Below are 26,227 nucleotides of genomic sequence, written 5' to 3' on the forward strand. Positions count from 1 at the left end.
TATCCATATTTATTGCAAGTTCTGTTCATGGTGTCTTAACATCTTTTCTCATTGGTGAATTTTATTTTTAGGATTATATATTTTGTCTTCATTGCCTGAAACTATCTTCCAAGTGATTTAATCTGTTGGTTATGCTTTCCATTGAATTTTTTATTTGGTTTAATGATTCCTTCATTTCAAGGATTTTTGGCTTGATTTCTTTTCAGAATCTCTATCTCTTTGTTTAAGTGATCTTTTACTTCCTGTATTTTTCTTTTGATTTTACTCCTTTCATCATCCTTTACATCGCAGATCAGTTTAGCTATTTACATTTTAAACTCTTTCTCTGTCATTTCTTCCACTGTGGCATCAATGGATTCTATTTTTTGAGTGTCTTGGTTTGTTTGGGGCAGTTTGTTATCTTGTTTTTTCATATTGTTTATGTGTTTAGCCATCTAACAGTATGGGTCCAAGGCAATACAGTTTCTACCCTGTAGACCTATAGTGTCTTTGAGCTTTCCAGTACCTCACCATTAAGGGAGAGACAAAAAATAACAGCAACCAGTGCAAACAATATATAGCATTAAACCAAATTACTTCTCCTGAGATGTCTACAATTTCGTTGCAGCAAATAGAAATGACATGTTCAGTTATTGCCTACAATAAAAACAGTATGTTTGCAGAAAGATTTACAATCTTGAATGGTGGACAAACAGAGAACAGAAGTGGTATAAAATGTAATGATTATAAGGGAGGAAGAGAAGAGATAGAAGTAAAAAATTAAAGGAAATGTGAAAGAGGGAAAAAGACAGGTTGGCTTTTAGCAGGAGCAAAGAGAAACAGGTAAGTGAGAGAAAAAATATTTATATAAAGTTAAAATTTTTAAAATTAAAAATAGAAGGAATAAACTAAAAATTTAAAAAATATGAAGCAAAACTGAAATATGCTAATCAAACATTCTCGTCCTCAATAAACTGATCCATGAAAAATAATTGGTTTCCAAAATGGTAGAGGTGAGGAAAAAATCTCAATGAAAAGGTAAAGAATTGTTTAAATTTGAGATCAAAAGATTCTCAGCTAAAAAAAAAAAAAAAAAGATTCTCAGCTTCCCTTCTCAGCAGTGTTTTGTCTGGATCATGATGCTTGCTTCACCCACAGAGTGGGGTTGCTAGAGTGAGAGGTTTAATCCTAGAGGCTGAACTGCCAGAGGTGGGGTTTAGGCCTAGGTAGGCTCTGGGCTCTCCACTAAATGCCTATTGATTTAGAGACTTTTAGTCAGTGTAGCACCCCCAGGGCCCAGCAATTTTTGGCCCATACTGGAGAGTGTACCCCTGGGATCTCCTTTAGGTTCTATTCATGTGGTGTAGGAGCCAATTTCTAGTCCACTTTGTCACCTGCGGACTGCAGGTTTAGTCTCTTGGTCTTGGGTTCAATCTCCAAACTCAATCTCATGCACTTTCAAATTCCCCACCAGGCACATCTCACCTAGTGGGTCCTGAAAGCAGCTGGATTGTAGGGGGAGGGGAAAGCCAGGTGAGTTCCCACAATCAGTTGTCCCTTGTGTAAACCTCTCTCCACATTTGATTTTCTCCTGGTCACTTAGGCACACTGGGTTTGTTAGGCCTGTGTTTCAGGCCAGGCTCTGGTTTGCCAGCAATTGGCTCCCTCAGCTTCCAGCCCCTCCATTGTGACAGCAAAATGGTTCCTTCCTCTGTCATCTGCATGCCACAGTGAGAGATGATCCACCCCCCAACCCCCATACAAGGATATTGTGCAGCGTGCCTTTCAGTTTAGGAGGGCAGTGTCTTTAATCTTAAACTCTCCGTACCCAGACATGTGTCAGTACTCCTAAATATGTGGGTACCTTTAATTGCTTTTTCCTATGACTCCATTCATGGAGTGACCATTGTTGCTTGTGCCTTTGCTGCTGCTGCTATGGTGCTGGTCATTTCTTTCATATTTTATTATATCCAATCTCCCGAGTCCCCAATCTGTTTGAGTGTCTACTGTTAAATTCCAGTAAAGTCCCCCCTGTTTTTGGTCATTCATCCACCTTGCTAAAAATCTTCCTATCTGCCTCTCTTGGTTTCACACCACAAAGCAGCCAAGGTAGTGAACTTTCCATTCCACCGTTTGAAACCCCTCCCCATAAATATTCTTGTAGGCAAAAATGTCTTGCCTGGTGAGCTATGGCACCCTGTAATGGTGTGCATGTGGTCAACTGAGGCCACAGAGAGTCTTGTACCCTCAATACCTACAATCTAGTCTCCCACTGTGGACATACATGGACATTTATGGCAATGATCCAAATATTATTTGTTACATGTGCCAAATATTGATTAGGAATCACCTGTTACAAAAAAGAGATGATCAGAATTATTTGTAAATGATAATAAGGTGTAGTTAAGTGATAATGTGCATGATAAGCTTGTACAAAATCCTGTGTTTCCCTGGCATGGTGGCACATGCCTGTAATCCCAGTGACATGGAAGGCTAAGGCAGGAGGATCATAAATTCAAAGACAGCCTCAGCAAAAGCAAGGCACTAAGCAACTTGGTGAGTCCCTTTCTCTAATTAAAATACAAAATAGGGCTTGATATGTGGCTCAGTGGTCAAGTTCCCCTGAGTTCAATCCCCAGTACCAAACACACACACACACACACACACACACACACAAAGAAAAAAAAAATTCTAGCACAAAGGGAGAGAGAAAAGAAAGAATAATTTTATATATCAATCAAAAGCTTCAGAAATGATGTCTTTTGTCATGAGCAATGTATGTAGAATGGTTATTATGAAAGGTTATAGTGGACTTCTGAATAAAGTTATAAAACAGTTACAAAAGTACATTGAGTATCAGAATCAAATAACTTGTTTAATGCAGGCAGTATAATATAAATTTCTCAAAAGGATTTCCAGGGTAAAATATTCTTTTTTGAGTACTGAGATAAAAAAAAAAACACTGCCTCTTAATGTGGAATAATATTGTTTATCTCTTACAGTTGAACTCTACATCAAAAGTTTTCCCTTCCACGAATCCTTTAGTTCAGCATGATTGGTCTCAATTGCCATTCATTCTTTAGTGTATGGAGTAGTCAATCAAGCAGCCCTGAAAAGTACTAAAATGAAATCCTTGAAGTTGAAATTGTAGCTTTGAGAGATGGGATACTTTTTGTCTGCATTCCCACTTTTTATCATTATCCTCAAAGTATCTTACAAAGAAAAAAGACATTAAGACACATGGAGTATGAAATACTAATCACGTATGATGGAAAATACCATTCAAAGGGAAAGATAAAATATCCACATAAAGGATGATGATTGTGAGTGTGTCTGATAGTATACCAACATACTAGTGCCTTTGGCAGAGAAAGAGTAGCCTGAGGAAATCATTTGTCCATAATAAATCCAAGCATTAAAATAACATTCACATAAATGTGAACATAAATATAAATTGCAACAGCACATGCATGAATATGTACACATATTCCTACGCAGATGTAAATTACATGTATCCATCCATAGTTAAACATCTATATAGACGTAAATCATACATGTTACATGGCTGTATAAAATATTATCTCACTACTAGTGGTGCCTTTATAAATAATTACTGCACAGTAATGAAAACAACAAAACAACAATCCCTTTTATTTTCACAATTAAACATCATTTTTTCATCTACCTGACTGGTATCCAGAACACATGTATGTTTCTTTTATTGGAAACATACTCAAGCTCTTCTTACCATTAAATATGTTGTGATGTGCTATTGTTTACATGGAAAATAAGTTCATGATATATTTTAATGTGAAAATACATGGTTCATTACAGATGTTGTTATATTTATGAGTATGTTAAAATATATATATATATATATATATATATATATATATATACACACACACACACACACACACACACACACACACACATATATAAATGCAGGTATACACTTTAATATGTTTATAGTCAAGTAATATTTATATGTATATACTCATATAAATGTTAATAACTAAATATTGAATAACTTAGGTGATATCTATGGGGTTGTAGCCTTTCTGGTGATTTAATTCTTATTTGCACTTTCCCTATCTTCTCAATGAATATATTAAGCATATACATTAGCTAATCAGAAAACAATAAATCTATTTCCATTTTAGAAAAGAAAATAAAGACTGACTTTGTCTACCAAATTCATACCTGTATTGTTTGGGTTCAGCTTTCTTAAAAACAAGACTGAAGTTGTCAGAACTCTAATTAAAATAGGGATCATCTAATACTCTCAAAATTTGTTTTAACTGTGGGAAATTCTAAGTATTCATCAGTGGACTGACTATATTAACTATATACTGCTCACGATCATACACACTCATTTCCACATTACATCAGTTCACCATAAAGCATCACAGGGCCCAATATGTTTTATTTATTGACCTGATCTGTATTATTAGTTTGATTTGGTGTATTATCTAGATTGAAGATTGCATTCTTTCAAAATTCCGAAGACATTCCTTCATTATTTTTTAGATTCCCATATTGCTAATTAGAATACAGTGTAATTCTGGCTGCTTCTGTTAAAAAGAAACTTCTTTTTCTTTGGCAGCATTGTAGCATGGTTATCTTTGCTGCTCTGAAGTTAAAGGTCCCTTCCTGAGGATATTTCTGCACATAGTGGGTGAGACACTCTGTGTGTCCTTCATAGATGATGAATTTCCTTAAATTTTTAAAATGTTTTTCCACTTTATATTTGTTTTGTTCTTTTTATATAAAATTCCTCGTTACTGGCTGTGAGAGACCAAGACTGTCTCTCATATTGTTTTCTTCAAATTTCTCATCTCTCTGCCTTTCTTGAAAAAAAAAATATTTAAAAACAATTTCTTCCAAATCAATGGATGTGTAACTGATGTAATTCTGCAATCTGTATATGGGGTAAAAATGGGAGTTCATAACCCACTTGAATCAAAGTGTGAAATATGATATATCAAGAAATTTGTAATGTTTTGAACAACCAACAATAAAAAATTAAAAAAAAAAATAAATAAAAAAAATAAAAACAATTTCTTGGAGAAAACTCTCTTCCTCCAAAAGGATTTCTTCCTCCCAACCCCATGGAGATCTTCTGATTGTATCTTTCTCAAGGCTGACTGTCTCATCCTCCCTTTTTCCCTCTTTTTTTTAAATCTTTTTATCAGACAAAGCTGTACTTTCTCTTACCTTTTTGATTCTTTCTTCTTGTACATACATTGCCTTTATAACAATTTATTTTCTACCTTAGTTTATGTTGGTATTTCTTTGTCATGTTGGAGTTTTTCCCCATAATTCTGATAATTTTTATTATCTGTTAAAACTTTAGAAAGAGTTCATCCCCCCTGCCCAGTGCCTGGTATGTAATGAAGACCAAGCCATTCCATTGTGTCTCATTCATTCAGCTTTCTACCATAAAAATGGGTGCTTCTGCATGAAAGAGGGTCCATAAGTAGAAGGGACATTGACTTTTCCTTATATAGTCTTGCAACAAATTCCCATTTCCCAAGTCATGCCTCATTCCCTTGATGTGTTCTCTTGGGACCTTCAAGTCCTGAGCTTATGTGAATTTCTATTTGGCAAACTGAATCTGCTTGTGCCCTCTGCACAAATTTCATTGTTATTTCCTTTTTCTAACTAAATCATTCACCACTTAATTCCTCACTTTCTAGCTCTTCTATTGACATCTCTCTTTCTCTTTGTGTATTTGAGAGTCTTGGACAGTTTTTATTATTTTTACTTTAATTTGTGTCTCAGGAGGGAGAAGAGATTTACAAATGTGTTTAACCTGCAATTTTTTCAGAAAATAGTTTTATGGATATCCAATCACCCAATTTTTTACCCAGTGAACAAATGAATAACTGGTCTTAGATTTCACAATTTTCTATTATGTTTTGTTTATGTCTCAACTTCTTTAAGTGATTTAAACTAATTTATCTCTCTGTTTTTTTCAAAAAACATCAATTATAATGTTCAACACCAAAATTTTTGCCTTTAAAAATGAGTGCCATGGTTATTGGTATAATACAAGTAAATAATAGGTAAATTTAAAAAATAAGGATGAGTTTCTAATTGTAATAAGAACAAATGACTGATAATGAGTTGTATATCAAAATTATTAATCTAAATTCTTAAGATCAGCACTCTATTTTTTTCTCTAGATTAATTTTTTGGAAATAGCCATCCTATTAAAAAAGTAGAAGTAAGATTTTGCAATGCGTGTGCCATATAGGTAAGTGTTGTAAGCCTTGGTTCTGGATCAGGATCAGGCAGCCTGAGTACAAATCATCACTAAGTTTGAGTTTGTCCCTGTACAAATTGGAGAAAGAGAGTTTTGTTTTATTATCAAATACAATACTGTAAATGCTTGGAAAGCACTGGTAGGGTACCTCTCACAAAGAAAGTAGTAAATTAATATTGTTGGGCATGAAATATTTAGAAAGATGAGAGAAAGTATTTTAGTTTCCAAATAGCTGATTGACTATTATTCCTTCCCTAGTATTTATTTGAGAATGATGCTTGAATAATCTAAGATAGATTGCCCTAAACTTTTACTCTATCCTAGTTGGCACCACTTATAGTAGTTCTGTACCTACTCTTTCTTATAACTAAAAATATTTAATACTTTTGGAATTCTTTATTTATCATGTCCCAATCAATTTTCTAGATGCTAGAGACTAGAAACAATAAGAATACAAAAATCCAGATACTCCTTCCTATTTCAAATCTGTTGGAATTATGATGACCAACGTGGGGTAAAGAACAGGTGTGGGAGAAACGTTGGTATATATTATTGACCTTATTTCCTTCAGGCTGTGTCAGGACCTGAGATAAGGTCTCTAATGCTTGGATCTCTCCTTTTCAGAAGACAAAAAATGGAATGAGTATTCAATGATTTGGGATCAATTTGAGACTATTGCTATTAATTTGTTACATAACTTTATGGGTAAATTTTCTGGCATTCGGTTTCTTAACCTTTAACATGAGAAAGCCTTTGAGATAATAGTTTCTAAGAATATTTTCTGATCACATATTTTATTTTACATCGCATTGCTCATAAATGACCTGGTAGGACCATCTGTGCTTTCTTTCTTTAGTCTTAATCCAAATAATTTTCAAAAACTCTTACTTCAAGTTCTATGAACCAATTATTGGTAACTCTAAATATACTAATAATAACACATTTTTAAGTCATCTGAACATTCACATTATAGAAATCAAGAAATTAAAATCACCATTTTTTACATAAATACTTTATCAATCATAAAAGTTAGTTTGTAGTTGAAATAGATGTTATTTAAAAAGGAAGAAAACTATCCTGCTACTTTTTCTTCATATTTAAATTCTATAAAAGTTGTGATTTGAGGGAAAAAATGGATTCCTTGAACATTATGATATATAATGTGAAAAGTTTCTTATAAATTCTTAATATTCAACAAAACCAAAGGATTGACTGCCAAATACCAAAGTAAGATTTTATTTTTAAGTTTAATTTCATTATATCGAAGTTTAGTTCATCCAGATTCTCAGGACTGGAAAAAATTTTTTTAAGAGTAAAGCTGTGTGGGCTGGGGTTGTAGCTCAGTTGTAGAACACTTGCTTTTCATGCATGGATCACTGGGTTTGAATCTCAGCACCACATAAGTAAATAAAATAACGATATTGTGTCCCTCTACAAATAAAAAATTATTTATTTATTTATTCATTTATTTATTAGAACAACTCAGCAAAATAAAATTCCGGTTTATTGTTTCACACATACATCAAACAGGCCAAAAATAAATAAATAAATAAACAGCAACTTCATAAACAAAAAAAGGAAAAAAAAAAAAGAAAGAAATCTTTATATCTTTGGCCTTTTTAACCATCTCATACAAACCAACTATTTAGAGTACAGTTAAAGTACATAAACAAAAAAGTTATTGGAATGCTTGGAATAAGATTGTTTTTTGTGTTGTTTTTGCTTTTTTTTTTTTACAAGTTTTTTTTTTTTCTCTCCTTTGAGACTATAATGAACATGGTCACACCACAAGTAAAGTCAGAAGTAGAATGGAGAACGCTCCAACGGCTGGTTTGGTCATAGGAGATCATTAAAAATGGCTTACCCCTAACAATATGTACAAAAATATAAAATGTAAATAAAAAATACAAACAAATTTTCCTTTTTAAAAGTACTTTTAAGAAAAAAAGCAGGGCCTTGGAAAGTTTGGTTCTTTTTTTCCTCCTCTGTTGCAAATTCACGTTGTGGTTGTGGTTGGGTGGTGAAGAGCGCCTGTCATCTGCAGGTGGCACTGCCCTTGGTGGGCGGGGGCAGGCCGGCCTCTCTACTCCAAGGTGACCACGTTCAGATTCTGAGAGGGGAAGTGGAGAGTGAATAGGTCACGGTGGCCTTTTATTTTTCATTTAACTTTTCCTTTTTTTGCTGTCTAGTCATCCTCATCGGTCTTCTGCTTCTTGGTATCAACATCATCCTCGTCATCTTCAGCTGCCCCTTTGCCCGTGGCTGCCTCAGCCTCCTCATCTTCATCTCCATCCTCTTCCTCACCGTCACCTTCCTCCTTCTCCTCCTCTTCCTCACCACCCTCTTTCTCTTCTTCATCTACCTCATTGTCAGCCTCCTGTTTCCCATTTTCCTCATCAGCATTCCCATTAGCAGGGACAACTCTTCCATTCTCTGCCCCCTCCACAACTTCCTTCATCTCCTTTAAGTCCTTGGTGGTGACTTCAGAGCTAGTGTCCATGGTGGGGCATGCTGGTGGTTAAAAAGGAAACTAGAGGGACTCTGGAGATAACGCTCCCAGAGTCCGCAGCGGCGGTGGAGGTGCCCAGCGGGGGTGGTTGCCGCGAGTAGGGAGCTGGACCTAGAAACAATGCAAGGATGGCTTTTCAGAGCAGCCAGCGGGGAACAAATAAAAATTTAAAAAAGAGTAGAGCTGTGATCTGAGAAACTTGGGAGCTTTGAATAATAAATTCACTTTCACTTATTTGAAAATTCTGTGGATACTATGGTGAATTCACAAAACTGGATTTCTATTGATTACTATTAATTGAAATGAATATTAGAGAGCTCATAGTAAATGAATCACATCTAAAAATTCTAAAAAATGAAACTTTTGAGGTAGACAATTAGACATCATTTTAAGTTCATTTTATTATGACTAGCTTAGCCCGTTTTTAATGGCAAAAATTTTAGTTCTGAAGCTGAGACTACAAACATCACAGCTTCATCCTCCTTCTAAAAAGTTGATTTAGAAATTCCAAATAGCAATGCAAAGAAATGCACTATTTTACATTCTTCACTTTTCTGAATTATCTTTCAATCTTATTAAGAACCTGAAGTTTTTTCTTCTCACTAAATCATGTCTGTGTATCTCAATTTATACACATACCTATTTTATTAGGTGGGAAACAACACTGTATTTATTTTAACTTATCTGTTGTATAAAACTTACATGTGGTTTTGCTATATATAGTAGGTTGCCACTTGAAATACTTTAAAAATATGATTTTCTAATATTTAATGTTTAATAATGTAAAGTCTTAAATACATCTCAGGCTAATTTAATATAAATGTTTTTCTTAATCTCTTTAGATTTATTTGGGGGCTGTTTTCTTAAGAAAAATACCTAAGAAAATTTCCTTAAATAGTTCTGAATTAACTGCTAATACATTTACCTGGACACACTGTTAATGAGCTTTTCTATCAATCTCTTTTCATTGTATAAAAATGAATTAAAGTCAATTTCAAAATCTCCTTGAATTTTTATGATGATAATTAGGAAACTTTACTTAATCATGTGAAAACATTAAGAATCTTAGCAATAATATTTTTAAGTGAAAAATGCTAAATTTATACTGTAATAAAACCCAGGAAGAAAGGTTATGATTGAGATGCAATTTAGAAAAAAAAATGTCCCTTTCCTTTTTAAATGTTAACAGGTTTAAGATATAGAAATACAAATAAATAAATATGAGTTTTCAGTGACTTCCCCTGTGCCATCCGTTTCATATGAAATAAAGCGAAGCACCATCTCTAATGTGACACTTTATAAAGAAGTGAGGAAACCTTTATTGTTATGTTCCTGGTTTATTTTGCAGCATTTCCTTCTTAGAAACCACCTAAATCTGCCTGGTCTTAGCCTCTGTTATATACATGTAGGACTTTCTTCAAAGAGAACCTGAGTGGGACGCTGTCACCTTGCATGTCTGGCAAATGAGAAGCACCTTGCACTTACTAGGAGAGAATCAGTTTTGATTGTTAGCTTCATTATTTATTTTAATTTTTTTTAATTGTACATGAACACAATACCTTTATTTTATTTATTTATTTTTATGTGGTGCTGAGGATCAAACCCAGTGCCTCACACCTGCAAGGCAAGTGCTCTACCACTCAGCTACAATCCTTGCCCAGCTCCATTAATTTTAATATGCCAAATCTATTAATTCATTTTTTAAATTCTTTTTTTTTAATTTGTTTTAATTAGTTACACATGACAGTACAATGACCTTGACATTTTTTGTCACTTTTTAATTTTATTTTTTTCAGACAGTGTCTCACTATGTTACTCAGGCAAGTCATGAGCTCCTGGACTATGTGATCCTACAGCTTCAGATTCCCAAGTAATTAGGACTTGTAACAAATGCTCTGCTAAATCTGTGAATTTAAATTTATTTCTGAGTTGTGTTCTTATTCCTATTTTTATCTTATTTTTTAATTCTTATTTACCTCCTTATATTTTTTGCACCTAACTAGAGTTAAGTTTATAGCCTTAGAATTGTGGGATTGATGTGACAGGCACATGACTCAAAACTTAATATGAACCTTATGTGGACATTTCAAGATGCTTTTTTGTGGTCCATGTAAGGGCCCATGTATAATTAAATATGTCTGTTTCATCAGTTACTGCCCAAAGTATTGCCTCTTAGATATCAACTATGTTCTGATTATGATACTAGTACCTCAAAGTAATTTGATTTCCTTATATTTTGTAGTAAGCCTGCTATATCTTTTCTTCACTATAAACGACAAAGCCAAGTTTTTAGCTCCTGAGTGAAGTCTGAATGAAATCTGATCAGGTTTAGTTAAACCTAAAACCTTTGGCCTATTTGGTTCTCTTATGGAGAATTTGAGTCTCTATTATTGTGACATTTATTCTTCATCCTCCAATTAGAGAACCGTTAGTGACATATCCTTTATTCATACTAGTAATAAATTTTTCATTATGTATACATGACAGTTATATATAGTAACTAAAAAATGAATACTAAATGTCTACCTCATGCAAGACCCAGTGTTAGGTGCCATGGCACACTGCAAAGAGATTCCATCACCCGTAATAATTTAACCTTTAGAGAGAAAATAATGCACATACATAAATCAATCTTATGCAAGGATGAAAATACAGGTACATTCGAGAAATTTAGATAACTCAGGGTTTTTTTTTTTTTTTTTCATTTGCTTTTGTTTTTACAGGGGGTTAGATTGTTTTGGCTTGAAGAGTCTAAGATGATATCTTTAAGGCGGCATTTGAGTAAGGTATTGAAGTATGAAGATTATTTCATATTTAAAGTGGAAAGAAGTATTCTCTAGAACAAAGATGTATAGAATGCTTAAAGGCACAAAAGTAGAGACATGGGTGTGGGCATTCTTGGGGAGCAGGAGGTTTGTTTGCTTGGAGAGAAAGGAGAAGCCAAGGCTGCTTTTACTTATTCATTCATTCATTCATTCACTCATTCATTCAGTAAGTAAATGGGTGTTTCCCATGCATTGGAACTTTTAGGCACAAAGACTATAAAAAACAAGATAAAACATTCCCTTCTATGAAGCATTTTATTTTCTTTAACATTTATATAGCCCAGGCATATTTATTATGCTTTATGAATATTGATTACTTTAATCCCCATAATGACATCATGAGGTGAGTGCTATTATCTTCATGGTACCAATGAAGAACATTATACATACAGATGTTTAAGAAATTTGCTCAATTCATATGGCTAAGAAGTGGCAGATCCTTAATTTAAACTCGAGAATCTGGTTCCAGGGTTTGTGCTCTTAAGCACTTTGTTCTGCCACAAGAAATAGTGGCTTGGGAGATAAATCTTTATAGATAAATACAGACACAGTGTGAGTGGCCTTGAATGACAAGCAAACAAATTTGACAAAATCAAAACTGTAATCTAGAAAGAGAGTTCTGGCAACCGTAAATAAGATTGATTAGAAAATGAAGTTGTACAAGTGGGTGGCTATTGCTTTACTCTGGGTGACAGGTGATGAAGTTCTGAGTTAGGTGGTAGCTGTGATAATACACAGAAGATGATTTCACAAGGGTGGAATCAACAGGAATTGGATCAGAGAACAGTCAAATATAAGAAGCAGGGCCTCAGTCAGGATTCTGTAGATTACAAGTGACAGGAAGCCAACTCTAACTTGCTTAAACAAAAATGAAAATTTATTGGTTCATATATTTGAAGCAAGACAATCTGTCTCTTACTCTTTCTCAAGACTGCTTCTTTCTTACTGACTTCCTTTGCAGGCAGGCTCTGTATATGTGGTAGTGAAGCAGGCTCCTGGACCCTTCAGAATTACATTATCCTAGAGTATTGAAAATCTCCATCAAAATGGAGCATCTTTTCTATATGCTTCAGATAAAATAAGCAAGAGTGTGATTCTCAGTGGCTCACCTTAGGTCACATGTTCACACTTGGACCAGGAGATTGGGTGCATCCTGTTTGCCTGTAGAAATGGAAAGAATAGTTTCCCAGAAGGAGGAGCTCCAACACAGATGACAAACAGGTAATCACTTCACAAAAGTTTTGAGCCTTAACAATTGAGAGTCTGAAAATGCTTTTTCTCTGAGACATGCAGATGAGGTAATGGGCAATAGCAAGTTTGAGAGTAAAAATTAATAATCTTTCAGAGACATGGCAAGTTTGAATATTTAGGTAGAAATGACTACTGAAGAGTTTAAAATTGTAAAATGAGTTTTAGAGAAAGGAGAATGCTAAATATTAAATATTAGAAATCAAGTGTGTATACAGCTGTTTGCTGGAACTGTGAACTATAGTGAATTTAAGAAAAATGATAGTCATAGATATTAAAAGAGTTTCAAAGTCAAGTATACTATGAGAACTAAAAGATAAGTATTCCAAAAAGACAAGTTAGTCACTAAGATTAAAAACCACATAGAAATTGAGAAAGGGCTGATTAAAGACATTTGGACAAGAGAGACACCAAATCAGTGATGACCTTCATAAGAACAACTTCAAGTAAAATAAAAGCACATTGTGATGAATAAAAAAGTTAACAAATGGGAATGGGAATTTAGATCCTAAATTTCTAGTTAGTGTACTAAATAGCCAGCTATTGTGGTCATGATGGGTAATTTTAGGTTTCAACTTGACAAGGCCACACCAGATATTTGTTTGAATGTCTTTCTGGGCACCTCAGTGAAGGTGTTTTAGATGAATCTGTAATCTCAGTAACACAGATTGCCCTCTAATCCGTGTGTGGCCCTCATGCCATCAGTAGAAGGCCTGAATAGAATATAAGGTCTTACCATGCCAGAAGGTGAAGAAAATGACTCTTGTCTGATTGCTTTGACCTGGGACATGGATCTTTTCTGGCTTTAATATAGACTCTTCTTTGTTCTCTAGCCTGCCATCTCCTCAGCTCTCTTGGTCTTGAGGCCTTTGGCTTTGGACCACAGTGAGACAGAGGCAGGCCCCTCTGGGTCTCCAGGATGCTGTCTGCAGATCTTAGAACTTCACAGCCTCCATAATAGTATAAGTCAGTTCCTTCTAATGAATAAACCCTTGTGTATATGTACATGCTATTGATTTTACTTCTCTGGACAACCCTGACATATCAGGATATGTCTGATCTTTCAGTGTACCTCACAGTTGTATTTGAAGGCACATAGGTTCAAACTAGAGAGAAATTTCATTTTAGGATGGGATGAGTTGTACCTCAAATATCACTCATATATGATTTGGATAATATTTAGATGACATTTTGGATTCAATTTTAGAGTTGATGCTGAAATGAATTAAGAACTTGGGGACTAAGGGGTGAAATGGATGTATTTTGGATATGATAATGACATGAAATTTTGGGAATCTTGGGGTGAATTGCTATCGACTGAATAGGATTCTTTCAAAATTAATGCTGAAGTCCAAACCTCCAAGCTGACTTTTTCAGGAGACAGAGTCCTTAGGGAGGAATTAGAATGAAATAAGTTCATGAGAGTGAGGCCTTCCTCTGATAAGATTATGAATTTACAAGAAGAGGAAGACCTCTCCTTCTTTTTCTCTCCCCTCCCACCATGTGAAATTACGTGAGATGACTGCTATCTACAAGCCAAAAAGAAAGTCTAACCACCTGGACTTCCAGCTTCCCAAATTCAAAAAGTAAATTTTTGTTGTTTAGTTTACCCAGTTCATAGTATTTTGTTGTGGTAGTTCAATGTGATCAAGAGTTTAAATATAGCCAAGAAAACTAAAAACTTACAAAGGTATTTCTGATTGTGTTCAAAATGGAGATAATAATAGTAATACCTGCCTTTTAGACTTGGGATAATGTTTAAAAAATACTTGACATGCTCTAAGGAAATGCTAGCTTTAAGTATATGGACGACACAGCGAGTAGGAAGGATGTGGTAGCAGCAAAAGTCTTGGCTTATTACAGGGATGTTTGCAGTGAAGGAAAGTAAAGAGACACATAGGGAAGATTCAAGATGGCTATATATTCCCTAATATTTCTCCTACTTAGAGGTGGATCCCAGTGGCTTCTGCATTTTGTATTCCACAATGTTTACCCTGGAGAAAACCAGGCACCATGTGAAAAGTTCAATTATACTGATATAACCATCTATGTGAAAACCCTAGCTGGCCAAGGAGAAGTCAAATGAAGAGATGTCACATCAGACATGTATGAAGATGGCATCTTATAATTAGAGCCCCAACCCCATTTAGAAAAACAAATACTCACAAACAAAAAACTACATGAGAGACCCTGAGTGAAAATTCTTCCTTAGAACCCAGTCAACCTCATAGAATAATAAGAGGAAAGAGTTAAGGAGTAATTATTTTAACCTAATATGGTTTGTTTTATGACAAAAAGTATAGATGTTTCTTATGGGTATGATGATGTCCAGGAATGATGTTGTTGCCTTTTTTGTTGTTGTTGTATTTTCATTCGATTTATTTAGAAAGTAGACTTCAAATTTAAGTAGACTGAAGATTTGTGTTTGGAAAAAAAGAGAAACTGAACTTATAGGAAAGATTTCACAAAATGAATGTATCAAGGGCCTAGAAAACATAATAGAAAATGTATTTGGGGAGTGGAATGTGTTTTGGCAAGCAGGATGAATACCTCTTCCTCTCTTAGATGAAGAGTGAATGGGAAGAGGAAGAGCAAAGTTGGAGACATAGAGTAAAAACTGTGAAAGGTGTCTATGTAAGATTAAAAATAAAATCCCATTTATTTAGACTGAACTCCTAAAGACTTGCATTATTGGGTTTTCTGAAGCTTTAAGGTTTCCCTAAGTATACTTCCTCCACCTTCTAGATTCTGGTGATTGAAGTCACTCCAAGAAATCAGAGGACTTGAAAATTCAAGGCTTTAACAGGCTTCAGCAGGCTTTAAGTCATTTACTACCACACTTCCTTTTGACCCAGGAATTCTGACTGTGGCTATCATTACTTTCTTCTCTTACCTCAGGGTGCTGAAATTATGAGCTGTAGCACTTAAAGAGTCCTTTAACACAGATATTTCATTGCTCTTTGCTCAGGTGAAATGGGAAAAGTCATACATATGATTTTAGCATAGTGGTGCTTTGGCAGATCTGCCAATTTATCTTTTGCAGTACAGGCCATGTAAACACTTCTAACTTTAATGCACTTCCCATGCGTCATCCTTGAATTTTCAGTGTTATTGGTGCAGAAGTAATTTCCGAAGGTCATCTTATAATAGATGAAAACTTGAAGATTCATGCAGTTTATGTTCCTTTTAGATAGCATTGTACAACATTGAGGAGCTATCAACTTTCATTCTCTAAATGTTCAATCTTATAATTTTAGAGATAAAAATATTTTATCAGTCTTTCAGGAGCATATTCCCTGGCTGTGAAAAATCATATTCAAATATGGGTTAAAAAATGTAAAGTCTTCTATTACTATTCCTTAACAGATTTTAATTCATCTCAGTCACATTTCACTGGACTTAAGATATTGAGAGAGAGAGAGAGAGAGAGAGAGAGAGAGAGAGAGAGGGAGAAAGAGAGAGAGAGAGGAATACTTCTATGAATATACAGTTATAGGAAAGAAACATTTTAAAATATAATTCTCACTTTTATAGACTATATAAAGTAGAAATAGTTGGATGTAATCTCTTGGGTTGCTTAAATATAATTCACATTTATAAGTTAAAGTGTAACTATCATGCATTAATATTTTGTTATAAAAATGCTTCTATACTTTGCTATTCACATATTGGGACAAGTGTTATAAGGTGCCTCTGATACCTTTTAACCCGACTTGCTGTGTTCATAGCTTCTCTGGTCCACTCCCTCTGCTTTTGGAGGATGGGCATGCAGTGAAATGTATCAGTCAACCGCCATGATTAGTCTAGCAGTTATGACACTATGTATAGATCTGTAGACTTTTTTCTCCTCTATCTGCACTCATCCTTTCACCATTAGATCTATTCTATTTGCCTTTAAAGAGACATTATTTTTGCCTGTCTTAAAAAAATACACAAGATAATTTAATGCTGAGAAGTGAGACTGTCATTGACACTGCTACCATGAATCCAGGGCTGATTTTACTGCAGTTATAATTTTGGGAAATTGTTATTCTGATGGCTGGCACCCATTAGAAACTCAATAAATGTTTGATGTATGCACAAATCCACACACACACACACACACACACACACACACAAACAACCAAACAAACCAACAAAAACACAAGAAAATGTCAAACAAACCTTTCTCTCACTGCTGCCTCTCTTTGTAGATAGTGCCTTATCATCTCTTCTCCTCCGGACACCTAGAAAGAAGTTTATATTTTACTCACTGGGTCCATTTCTAGGTCTTTAATCCTCTGTTCCTTCCATAGTAATTTGTACTTTTGCTATTGCATGGAAAGTGCTTCTGCATTGGAGAAAGTCAGCAGGGACTTTTTGGCTTCCACAAATGTCAATCTATTGACATCTTGGTTCCCACATCCAGGTGTGTCTTCTCAGATCATAACCATACAGGCTGATCTAAATCAGTCTTATCTTTGGGGTTATAGGCATTATTAACAACATCTCTACTATATACCTCACCAGTCTCTTACCATAATCATATTTATGTCTTAAATGCCCTGCCCCTGTTCACACTTTTAGATGCTCAAAAGCACATTATTCATCCTCAGATCCTTCCTTTTGTTTTCCTCCACACTCTACCTATGAGATCTAATTGGCTCCTATGCTGTCAGCAACAGTCTACACCTGGAGGGCACATGAACCTCTCTCCTTAGTGCCTATTTGCAGACTTGAATATTTTCATATACCTCATTTCCTATTGAATTAATGTCTAACTCTCTTCTGTCAACCCTCTTTCTTTTAATATACTCTTTCACTTAATGAATCGTCCATTCACTCAACCCAATAGTTAGAAATCTAGTTATTATGCTATTAGATTAAACCTTATTGTTCACATTATACCATTTTTACCATTTTTGACACAAACATAGCAATTTTCATATGGCTCATTAGTAGTTTCCTTTTTCTTTTTCCTCTTCTTTATTCATCCAACCACTATGATTAATAAATTTTAATTCTGAATGCCTCTAAATTAGTCATCCTTTTTCATTTTCAACTTCCACTGCCTTAGTTCTCATAACTGCTTATCTTGCATTTTGAATGTTTTCTAAATATTGATATTAGATTGTGCTTAAAAACAGACCTGTGAGCAGAGCCCCTGTGATTTACCTGTTTCCATTGTGTAATATTTATTTTTAATTTGACATCTATGACCTAGTTCTAAATAACTACCACAGTTTCAGTATTAGACATCCCAAGGTCTCTCACCAGACCTGGTCCTGTCCTTCTCTTTATACTAAAACTTGCATGAGAAACTTGATTGCTTAGGAAGAAAATGTGCTTTGCCTTTTAATGCTACAGGTGGGAGTCCAACATTAATGCCTCCTTTGCTCTTCCCAACTTGGAGATATTTATCTCCTTTCACAAATGCTACCTGCTCCATGAGATCTTTCCTGATGTCTTCACTATTCATTCCCCTAACAGCTCCTTTGTTTGATGCATGTTAAAAAGAGTTCTATTATAGTATTAGTCACATTGTGTAATTATAGGTCTTTATCTATTTGAATTTCCTGCTATAGTATTAGCTATTTTAGTATCAAGGACAAAGCACTTAAATATTGAATATTTAAATATTAGTTAATTAATAAGTTGTGAATGAATGAATTGGAACATATGATTCCTTCTGTGGCTTAGCTTTGTTCATTCCCACGTTCATGGGAGATGTCAGTCAGCTTGTCATGACTAATCTGACAGTGATGACACTGTTGAATTTATCTGAAAATCTTCATATAAGAATATCACCATCTGCTGGTTCTGATGTATCAACTACCTGAAAATGATTAAAATAATAGTAACTAGCTTTTATAATGTGTTTTACAGTTTTCAAAGTATATATATAAATTAACTTTTGTGGCAAATCTGTAAAACAGGGAGGCAGGAACTTAAAGGATTTGTTTGAGTACATGTAGTCAAAAAGTGATAGAACTATTAAGTCACCAAGGATTACAAAACTATGTAGTGCTAATTTTACTCTAGATTTATACTGCATGGGTTTAAATCCTAGTTTCTGCACTTTGTAACCTTTCTTCTACTCCCAAATCAAGACTACAGTGACACCTACTGCAGGGTTGAATGGTAAATGAGCTTAATACTCTACAACTACAACACTTAACAGAGTTAATAGAGTTAGTATTCTACAAATATTAGCTACTATATTACAGGTCCTGGGGAAAAGAGGTACTAAAATTGTCTCAGAGATAGAATCTCTCCTTTTCAACAATTTAAGAGCCTAACCTCAAAAAAACAAAACAAAACAAAACAAAACATGAGTTTGGGCAATATCACCAATGATAATAAAATAGTAAATCTTGTGAACACATAGCTATCACCTCTACATTGATTGTCCTTAGGTAAGCTCAAATCATTATCTAGTCTCATAAAACTCTTGGCAAGAATAAGACTGGATGTTCAAGGTTGAACAGTGTTATGTCAGAATTCATATATTGAAGTTCTAATCCTAGTACCTCAGAATATTTGGAGATAATCCCTTTAAAGAGGTGATTAAATTAAAATGAGATTGTTAGGGTGGGCTGTAATCCAGTGTGACTAGTGTCTTCATAAGAAGAGAAATTTTGAACATTCAAAGACGTAACAAGGATGTGTACACAAGTAAAAAAAAAAAGCCACATGAGGAGACAGCAAGAAGGCAGCCATTGGTAATCCAAGGAGAGAGGACTCAGGAAAAACCAAGTCTGCCAACATGTTGATCTTGGACTCTGATCTCAGTAACTCAGACAAAATTAGTTTCTGTTGATTACACCACCCAAACTATGGTATTTGTTATGGCAGCCCTAGCAACCTAAGACCCTCGCTCATTATCATCCCACAGTTTATAATAAAGTACAAACTAAGGCATGAAGATACATAATGACCTGCTTAAGATCACAGAAATTCTGCCAGAGCCATGGATGTACTAAATTCTACTTCAGGAATAGAGTTTGTACTTTTGCATTATATTAATTCCAATATAGTAGCAAATTGTAAATGTCAGTTTTCGGTGCAGAGTTGGTTCTTGTTACAATCATGTTTTAACCTGGAATATGTTCAGTTTTGTGTGGATTAGCTTCAATCATTGGGCTCCTGTCTACTAATTGGCTTGAGAAAGCATTTGTTTAAGGTTTGGGGAGATTTTCATGAGCAATTAGGCCCTTTGTTAAATGTTAATGATCCTGGATCTAGTCTGAGGTGGCTATACCAGGGTCAGTGATATCACCAACTTAACAGAAAAAATAACTGAACTTTTCATAATTACAATTATTACATTGCATTCATGTACCATAAAGCTCCATCACTTCTCCTATTTAAGATTTTATGAGGAAAAGCCAATTATTGAAAAATAAAATTCAACCCTATATTTTTAGTACTTTATAGAGAGAAAAATAAAAACTTCAGGAGATAACAAATCTACTTTTCTACAATTATTTTTATCTTATGAAAGACAGAAGATAGAAGATAAAGCAAGACTTGATACTGGTGTCAGTGAAAAATGCTCCTGAATAGGGCCTATACAATTTTCTGGAGAGGACCCATAGTCTTCCAAATGAGATATTATCTGTTGTCACTTCTATGACAAACATAGCATGTGCTTTGCATGGTTCTACTCCTTTGAATAATTTTCCTGGGTGAGTCTTGAGATGCTGACCAGCAGTGGCAAACAATTTGCCTTTGTTTTCTTGGGATCAGCAGCCCCTGAACTCACAAGCTTTCAAATTCAAAGTGGAAGTGCTATTGTCGAGTTTGCAGAGCTCATCATTGTTCAGCCTTCCCAGTTCGCATTGCAGAATGAAAAGGACATATTCTGAAGCATCTTTACAAGAAGCTACTCTAAAATATACATGTGGTTATTACTTATTGAACACAACTGTTCTGAACTCAATGCTCCGTCCCAGTTTCCATGTGCTTATTATTTTAGTTTCCTGGAGTTAAAATCTAATCTCACAGTGCACTGATATAATTCACTCACTAATTTAACAAACATTATTAATGAAACATGTTTATTATGTGCGCCTGGCATAATCCTGGAAATAAAAAGAAGATAAAAAAAATCATGATCTATTCCTGAACTGTTGGATGGTACAGGCACTACTCACACAAGGATGTTTAAGTGTAAGCTTAAATGAATAATAGTGAAATAAAATGAAGAAGTAAGTTCTTTGGTAATACTTCTCACTTCTTGAAGTGCTCAATAACCCTATGTGTCAGTGGCAATTATACAGGACAGTGCAGAAAAACGTTTTCATCATTACCAAAAGTTCTCTTCTGGTCTAATGGTTACCATATTTCAATGATTTCCATATTCTGATAAAACATAGTTTATTTATCTTAATGCTGGTCAAATACTATGAAGCAATCCAACCTATTTTAGCCATAGTGAAGGAAAAGTAATTAAGACATGTAAAAATAAATACCTTTTGCATATAAAAGACATGTTGAATAATATATGAAAAGATCTTTTATTAATATTGTTCCTTTCAGTATGGGAAATATGATTTACAGTGAACACCTGAAGTTTGTCAGTTACTGCAGCTGACAGCAGTGTGGTATCTTTTCCCCTAGGGTTTTAGAAAGATGGACATTAGTGGTCAACGTAGTTACAAAATTGTATTTTGCAAGGTCAAGGAGTCCTGTCAGGGTTGGCAGATAAATCTGTAATAGGTGTTCATTCACACAGAGGTCTCCCTTCCCAAAGGGTGAGAGGATCAAAAATGCAAATTTGGGAGACAAAGCTAAGCTTATAAAACAGATCACAGTATCAAATCTATTATTGAGCCAGATGAATTTCATTGAACAGATAGCTTGCTGCTTCTTCCAAATATATTGATCATGGGATTTTACAAGTGGCCTTCATGTCACTCTTTTCCAGAAACGAGATGAGTAACTTTGGATTGGGTGGGTTCATGGTTAAGATTAATGTTGAACTGCAGCATGATAATTGAATGCTTCTATAACACTTGTAATCCAATTAATTTCTCAATAAACACTTGCAGTTGTTTGCCTTTCTCCTACTCTTCTGAACGCATACCTATGTATTCATTATGGAAGATTTAAATGGTAACTTATGTTTCTCAGACAATGACTGAACATCATCACTGTTGTTGGAAGATGTACAGGTATATTAGCATTCATAAGCTTTTTACTGTAATATAATGAAAGAGAACATTTTACTTTTGGGCAGGGAAGGTAGGACTGGGGATTGAACCCAAAGGTGCTTAACCACTGAACCACTTCTCAAGCCCTTTTTCATATTCAATTTAGAGACAGGGTCTTGCTGAGTTGCTTAGGGCCTTGCTAAGTTGCTGAGGCTGGCTTTGAACTTGTGATCCTCCTGCCTTAACCTCCCAAGCCACTGAGATTACTGGGAATTTTAATTTTTGATCTTATTCCTGTACATGTTGGTTCTGTGCAATTGTCTTCTGGTGAGATTGCATGGAGAGTACTGATGGGTGCAGTAGATGCAGAAAAGTGCAAAAGCATATTTCTCATGTTGGCGCTCACAGATGCATTGTCTTTGAGAAGGCACTGCTAGTAAAAGTGAAAACAAATGAACTATGGGTCAGAAAAGTACACAGGGTAGTCTGTGGCTATTACTGAGAGGCAAGAATAGGGACAGATAAAAGGGAAAAGGAGTAGATAGAAATGAGAGGGAGAGTTAATGCTAAAAGGAGTAGAAAACACTGGAAATGTTTGTCTTGTGTATACAGACAGATAACAGCAGCTAGGATTTTGGTATTTTCTAAGCAGATTTTGCCTTTCTAGTGTCTATAAAATAGTGGTTCTTCTGTGGGGATAAATATTTAAATTACCTGAGGAATTTAATAGAAATAAAGATCTCTAAGCCCTACCTCCTAGATATTCTGATGTGGTAGCTGACATACTGCTCAGGTGTATATAAGTCTCTGGAAGCACCGGCTTCTTTGCCTAACTTTTCCTTCAGAGTTCTGCAAATACTATCATAGTATTTGACTTATTTTCTCTTCTTCAAATCATGTGAGCTCATTTTTTCCTCTTTATGGATTTGTAAAAAGCTAAGGTATCATTGCCAATGACTTGTTACATTAAAAAGAGTCTGTCAATCAAAGTGGGAAAGCACTTTCACAGTAAGAATGGTTAGTACTGAACAGAGACTGGTGTCTACAAGTAGGAGCCTCAACAGAGAGGTCACTGATGACTGCCCTGCTGTTTGTCACTTCTCTACAATCATGGAGAAGACAGTATCTTGCCTTTCAGTTCATCTAAGACAGGCAACTTAGAGGCTGGTGCTTTGAGGATAAGCTCTATGGGTTTTGACCCTAAAGTGATTCTTTATTTAAATCAGTTCAAAGTTATTTGTGGAACTAAAAGGAGGAGTGCTCTATCACACATGGTCTTGATTACAAGCAACAAAGAATAATTCTGACTAATTTAAACAAACAAAAAGAACATACTAGATAAATACAACTGCTCAGAGAATCTGTTGACAGGCTGGAGGACCCAACCCCGCACTGGGCATACACAAAGGAAAGTTGGACATCAAATAAGTATAAAAATGAAATCTGCTGAAACAGCCTGGCTATTCTGCTGTCACTGGCACTGGTACCCGGATCTCTCCAATGGCTTCTCATTGCTGCTATGAATGATTCCCCAGCTGTTCCTGCAATTTTGTTCTCTCCCTCATGACACACAGTCCCATATGGGTACCTCTGATGACTCATTCCAAGTCATATGCCTGTGTGGAACAGGAAGAGCAAGAAGGATCTAGTCACTTCAATCTGGTACTGGAAAATGAAGCTCGGATGAACATATACCTCTTTGCAGTTATGTTAAAATAAGAAGGCTGTTTAGAAGTATAGCTTTTAAGAAAATGTTTATGATAGATGCTACTTCTGATGCCCACTTGCTATTAATACATTGGCTAAATCAAGCGTATAATAGATTTGCTCTTTTGATAATAAGAAAACAAGTTTTAAATATGCGGTGCTTACTTCAGTCACTTAAACCATTGATTGTTGTCACTAATACACATAAAAATTGATATTAAAGAAACACTAGCAAACAGAAAGTTTCTGGAATGAGATATCACAAGTATTGATTTTTTGATTAAATATTAGTCCATATTTCCTTGTGGCAAGAGATAGGTTGTTTGTCTGATTTCATAGGCAAAAAGGTATTTTTTTTAGAGGTACAGGATAGCTGACATCAAGCTTGGATATGTGTGTGTATGCATATATACACATATACACAGGTGTGTGAGAGATAAATGTTTGTGATAACCATTGTAAGATACTAACATGATTTAAGTAAATAACCTTAGCTGTGAATTTCTAACTTTCAGATCTGGGATTAGACGATCAAATCCCTTTCCTGAAATAGTGCCATGAACCCAAAATTCTCAAATAATGGATGAAAATGTTTCATAAGTGGTTAGTTTGTCACTTATTTTTTGGATACAAGTTAGAAGAAGGAAAAAGATCTTGAAGAGTATGTTTATACTCTTCTATGTAGTAATGATCAATTTTTATGATATCATGCATTAGTTATATCTGAATAGTCCTCGGTGTACACAGGGGATAAATGAAAAAGAATCAAAATATATTTTTCTTTTTTTATTCATATCAATTTATGGAACACTTTTCTGACATATTTCTGATGTCATACAGAAAATTGCAGAATTAAAACTGGAAAATTTGACACATAGCAATTCTTCACATAAATATCTTCCATAATGAATTTTTAATTTATGTTATTTTTGCTGAATCTAAATTTGAAGATTGCTGAAAGTAGTTTTGACTTATAATATAGAAAATTAGTTACTTTCCTGCAATTAGAGTTGATAACGGTGCAGCTAAGAATTGCGCGTTTGAGCTCCATCCTCTTTCCTGAATTGTCAGTTAAGCCACATGACCTGCCTTCAAGAGACTCAGAGCAAATTAATCAGTGAAAGGGAAGAGTACCCTTAGTACTTTGCATTTTTCTTACTTTTATAAAATGCTTTCCATTTGGAATACACAAATATATATTTGTAAGCACAAATGTGTATACACAAATGCATATAAAAGCACATGTGATTGCAAGATAGAAGCAAGAAACATATAAGGCACTGAATATATATTCATTGACTTATAATTAGATACATATGGACCTATCAGTTTTGTATAGGGCCAAATTTGTTTATCAAGTATGTTGAAATCTACGTAGAAAGTCAAATAAAAATGAGTTCACCAAATTCCTATTAAAAAGTGAAAGATGAAATTTATCACTAGAATGACGTAAAAGCAAAGCTACTATATAAACTTAAAAATGCTAGAATTGTGAAATATTAAAATGTAATGTTTTGGTCATTGTTAATATAATTATACACGTTAAACTTTTTCTTGTTATCTCAGGATTCTTAAATTCATTTGACCATTTCACTAGGGTATGAAATTAAAGACATAAAATTTCAAATTGATCTGTTTTTACAATTTTTAGTGACTCTGCAGATGTTTAGTTGTTGAAAGAGTTTAGATTAGTGGAGAAGATGTAACTGAGGCATTATTTGTGGATTTTAATTGCCCCTGCCATTCTTAGTTCCAATTATAATATATAAATAGTGGAAACATGTCTTAGTAATAACACGTGTGGAAAGCTCTAGAGATTGGGCAACAAGCTAAATATGAATCAGCTGTGTTACATAACTATTAGATGCCAACTTTACCTTAAGTCACATCAATGAACTTCATAGGCAGGAATGAAATGGTAGTAACTCCACTTTTCATTTTATTTGTCATACCAACCTTGAAAATTTTGAGTTCCAAAGACTGAATTTAAAAAGAACATATCTCGATGCCCTTCAATAGATGAATGGATAAAGAAACTGTGGGGTATAGATACACAATGGAGTACTACTCAGCAATAAAAGAGAGTAAAATTATTGACATTTGCAGGTAAATGGATGGAATTAGAGAATACCATGCTAAGCAAAGTAAGCCAATCCCAAAAACCCAAAGGCTGAATGTTTTCTCTGATAAGTGGATGCTAATCCATAATTAGGGGTGGGAGGGATGCATTGGAAGAGTGGAAGAACTTTGGATGGGGCAAAGTGGGGGGGCATGGGATTATGAAAGATGGTGAAGTGAGATGGACATCATTACCCTAGGTACATGTATGATTGCACAAATGGTGTGACCCTACTTTGAGTACAACCAGAAAAGTCAAAAATTGTGGTCCATTTGTGTATAATGAATTACACAGAACATTCTGCTGTCATATATAACTGATTAGAACAATAAATAAATTCTAAAACAAGACATATGTCTATAAGAAAGTGAGGAAGATAATACATGCATCTGAAACTTCATTACATGAGATATAACTGAACCGATTATGCTGTTAAGC

At 34.7% G+C, this 26,227-nt stretch overlaps 2 protein-coding genes across 10 annotated transcripts in view; one reads left to right on the plus strand and one right to left on the minus strand.

Annotated features, from left to right (window-relative positions):
* The window catches only part of Naaladl2 (N-acetylated alpha-linked acidic dipeptidase like 2), a 1,254,678-nt gene that overhangs the window by 970,634 nt on the left and 257,817 nt on the right, over positions 1 to 26,227 (plus strand). The gene's annotated exons all lie outside the window — the stretch shown is intronic.
* On the minus strand, positions 8,371 to 8,747 carry LOC124108368 (prothymosin alpha-like). Its single transcript, XM_046466845.2, has one exon. The coding sequence runs from the start codon at positions 8,745 to 8,747 to the stop codon at positions 8,433 to 8,435; it is 315 nt and encodes a 104-aa protein (XP_046322801.1). The 3' UTR covers positions 8,371 to 8,432.

This window comes from Marmota monax, unplaced genomic scaffold (assembly GCF_021218885.2).
Source record: "Marmota monax isolate L192 unplaced genomic scaffold, Marmota_monax_Labrador192_F-V1.1 WCK01_AAM20220418_F8-fsc00074, whole genome shotgun sequence".
Lineage (NCBI taxonomy): Eukaryota > Metazoa > Chordata > Mammalia > Rodentia > Sciuridae > Marmota > Marmota monax.

Coding starts and splice junctions, on each gene's coding strand:
- LOC124108368 (XM_046466845.2), bottom strand. CDS start 8,747: ATGGACACTAGCTCTGAAGTCACCACCAAGGACTTAAAGGAGATGAAG.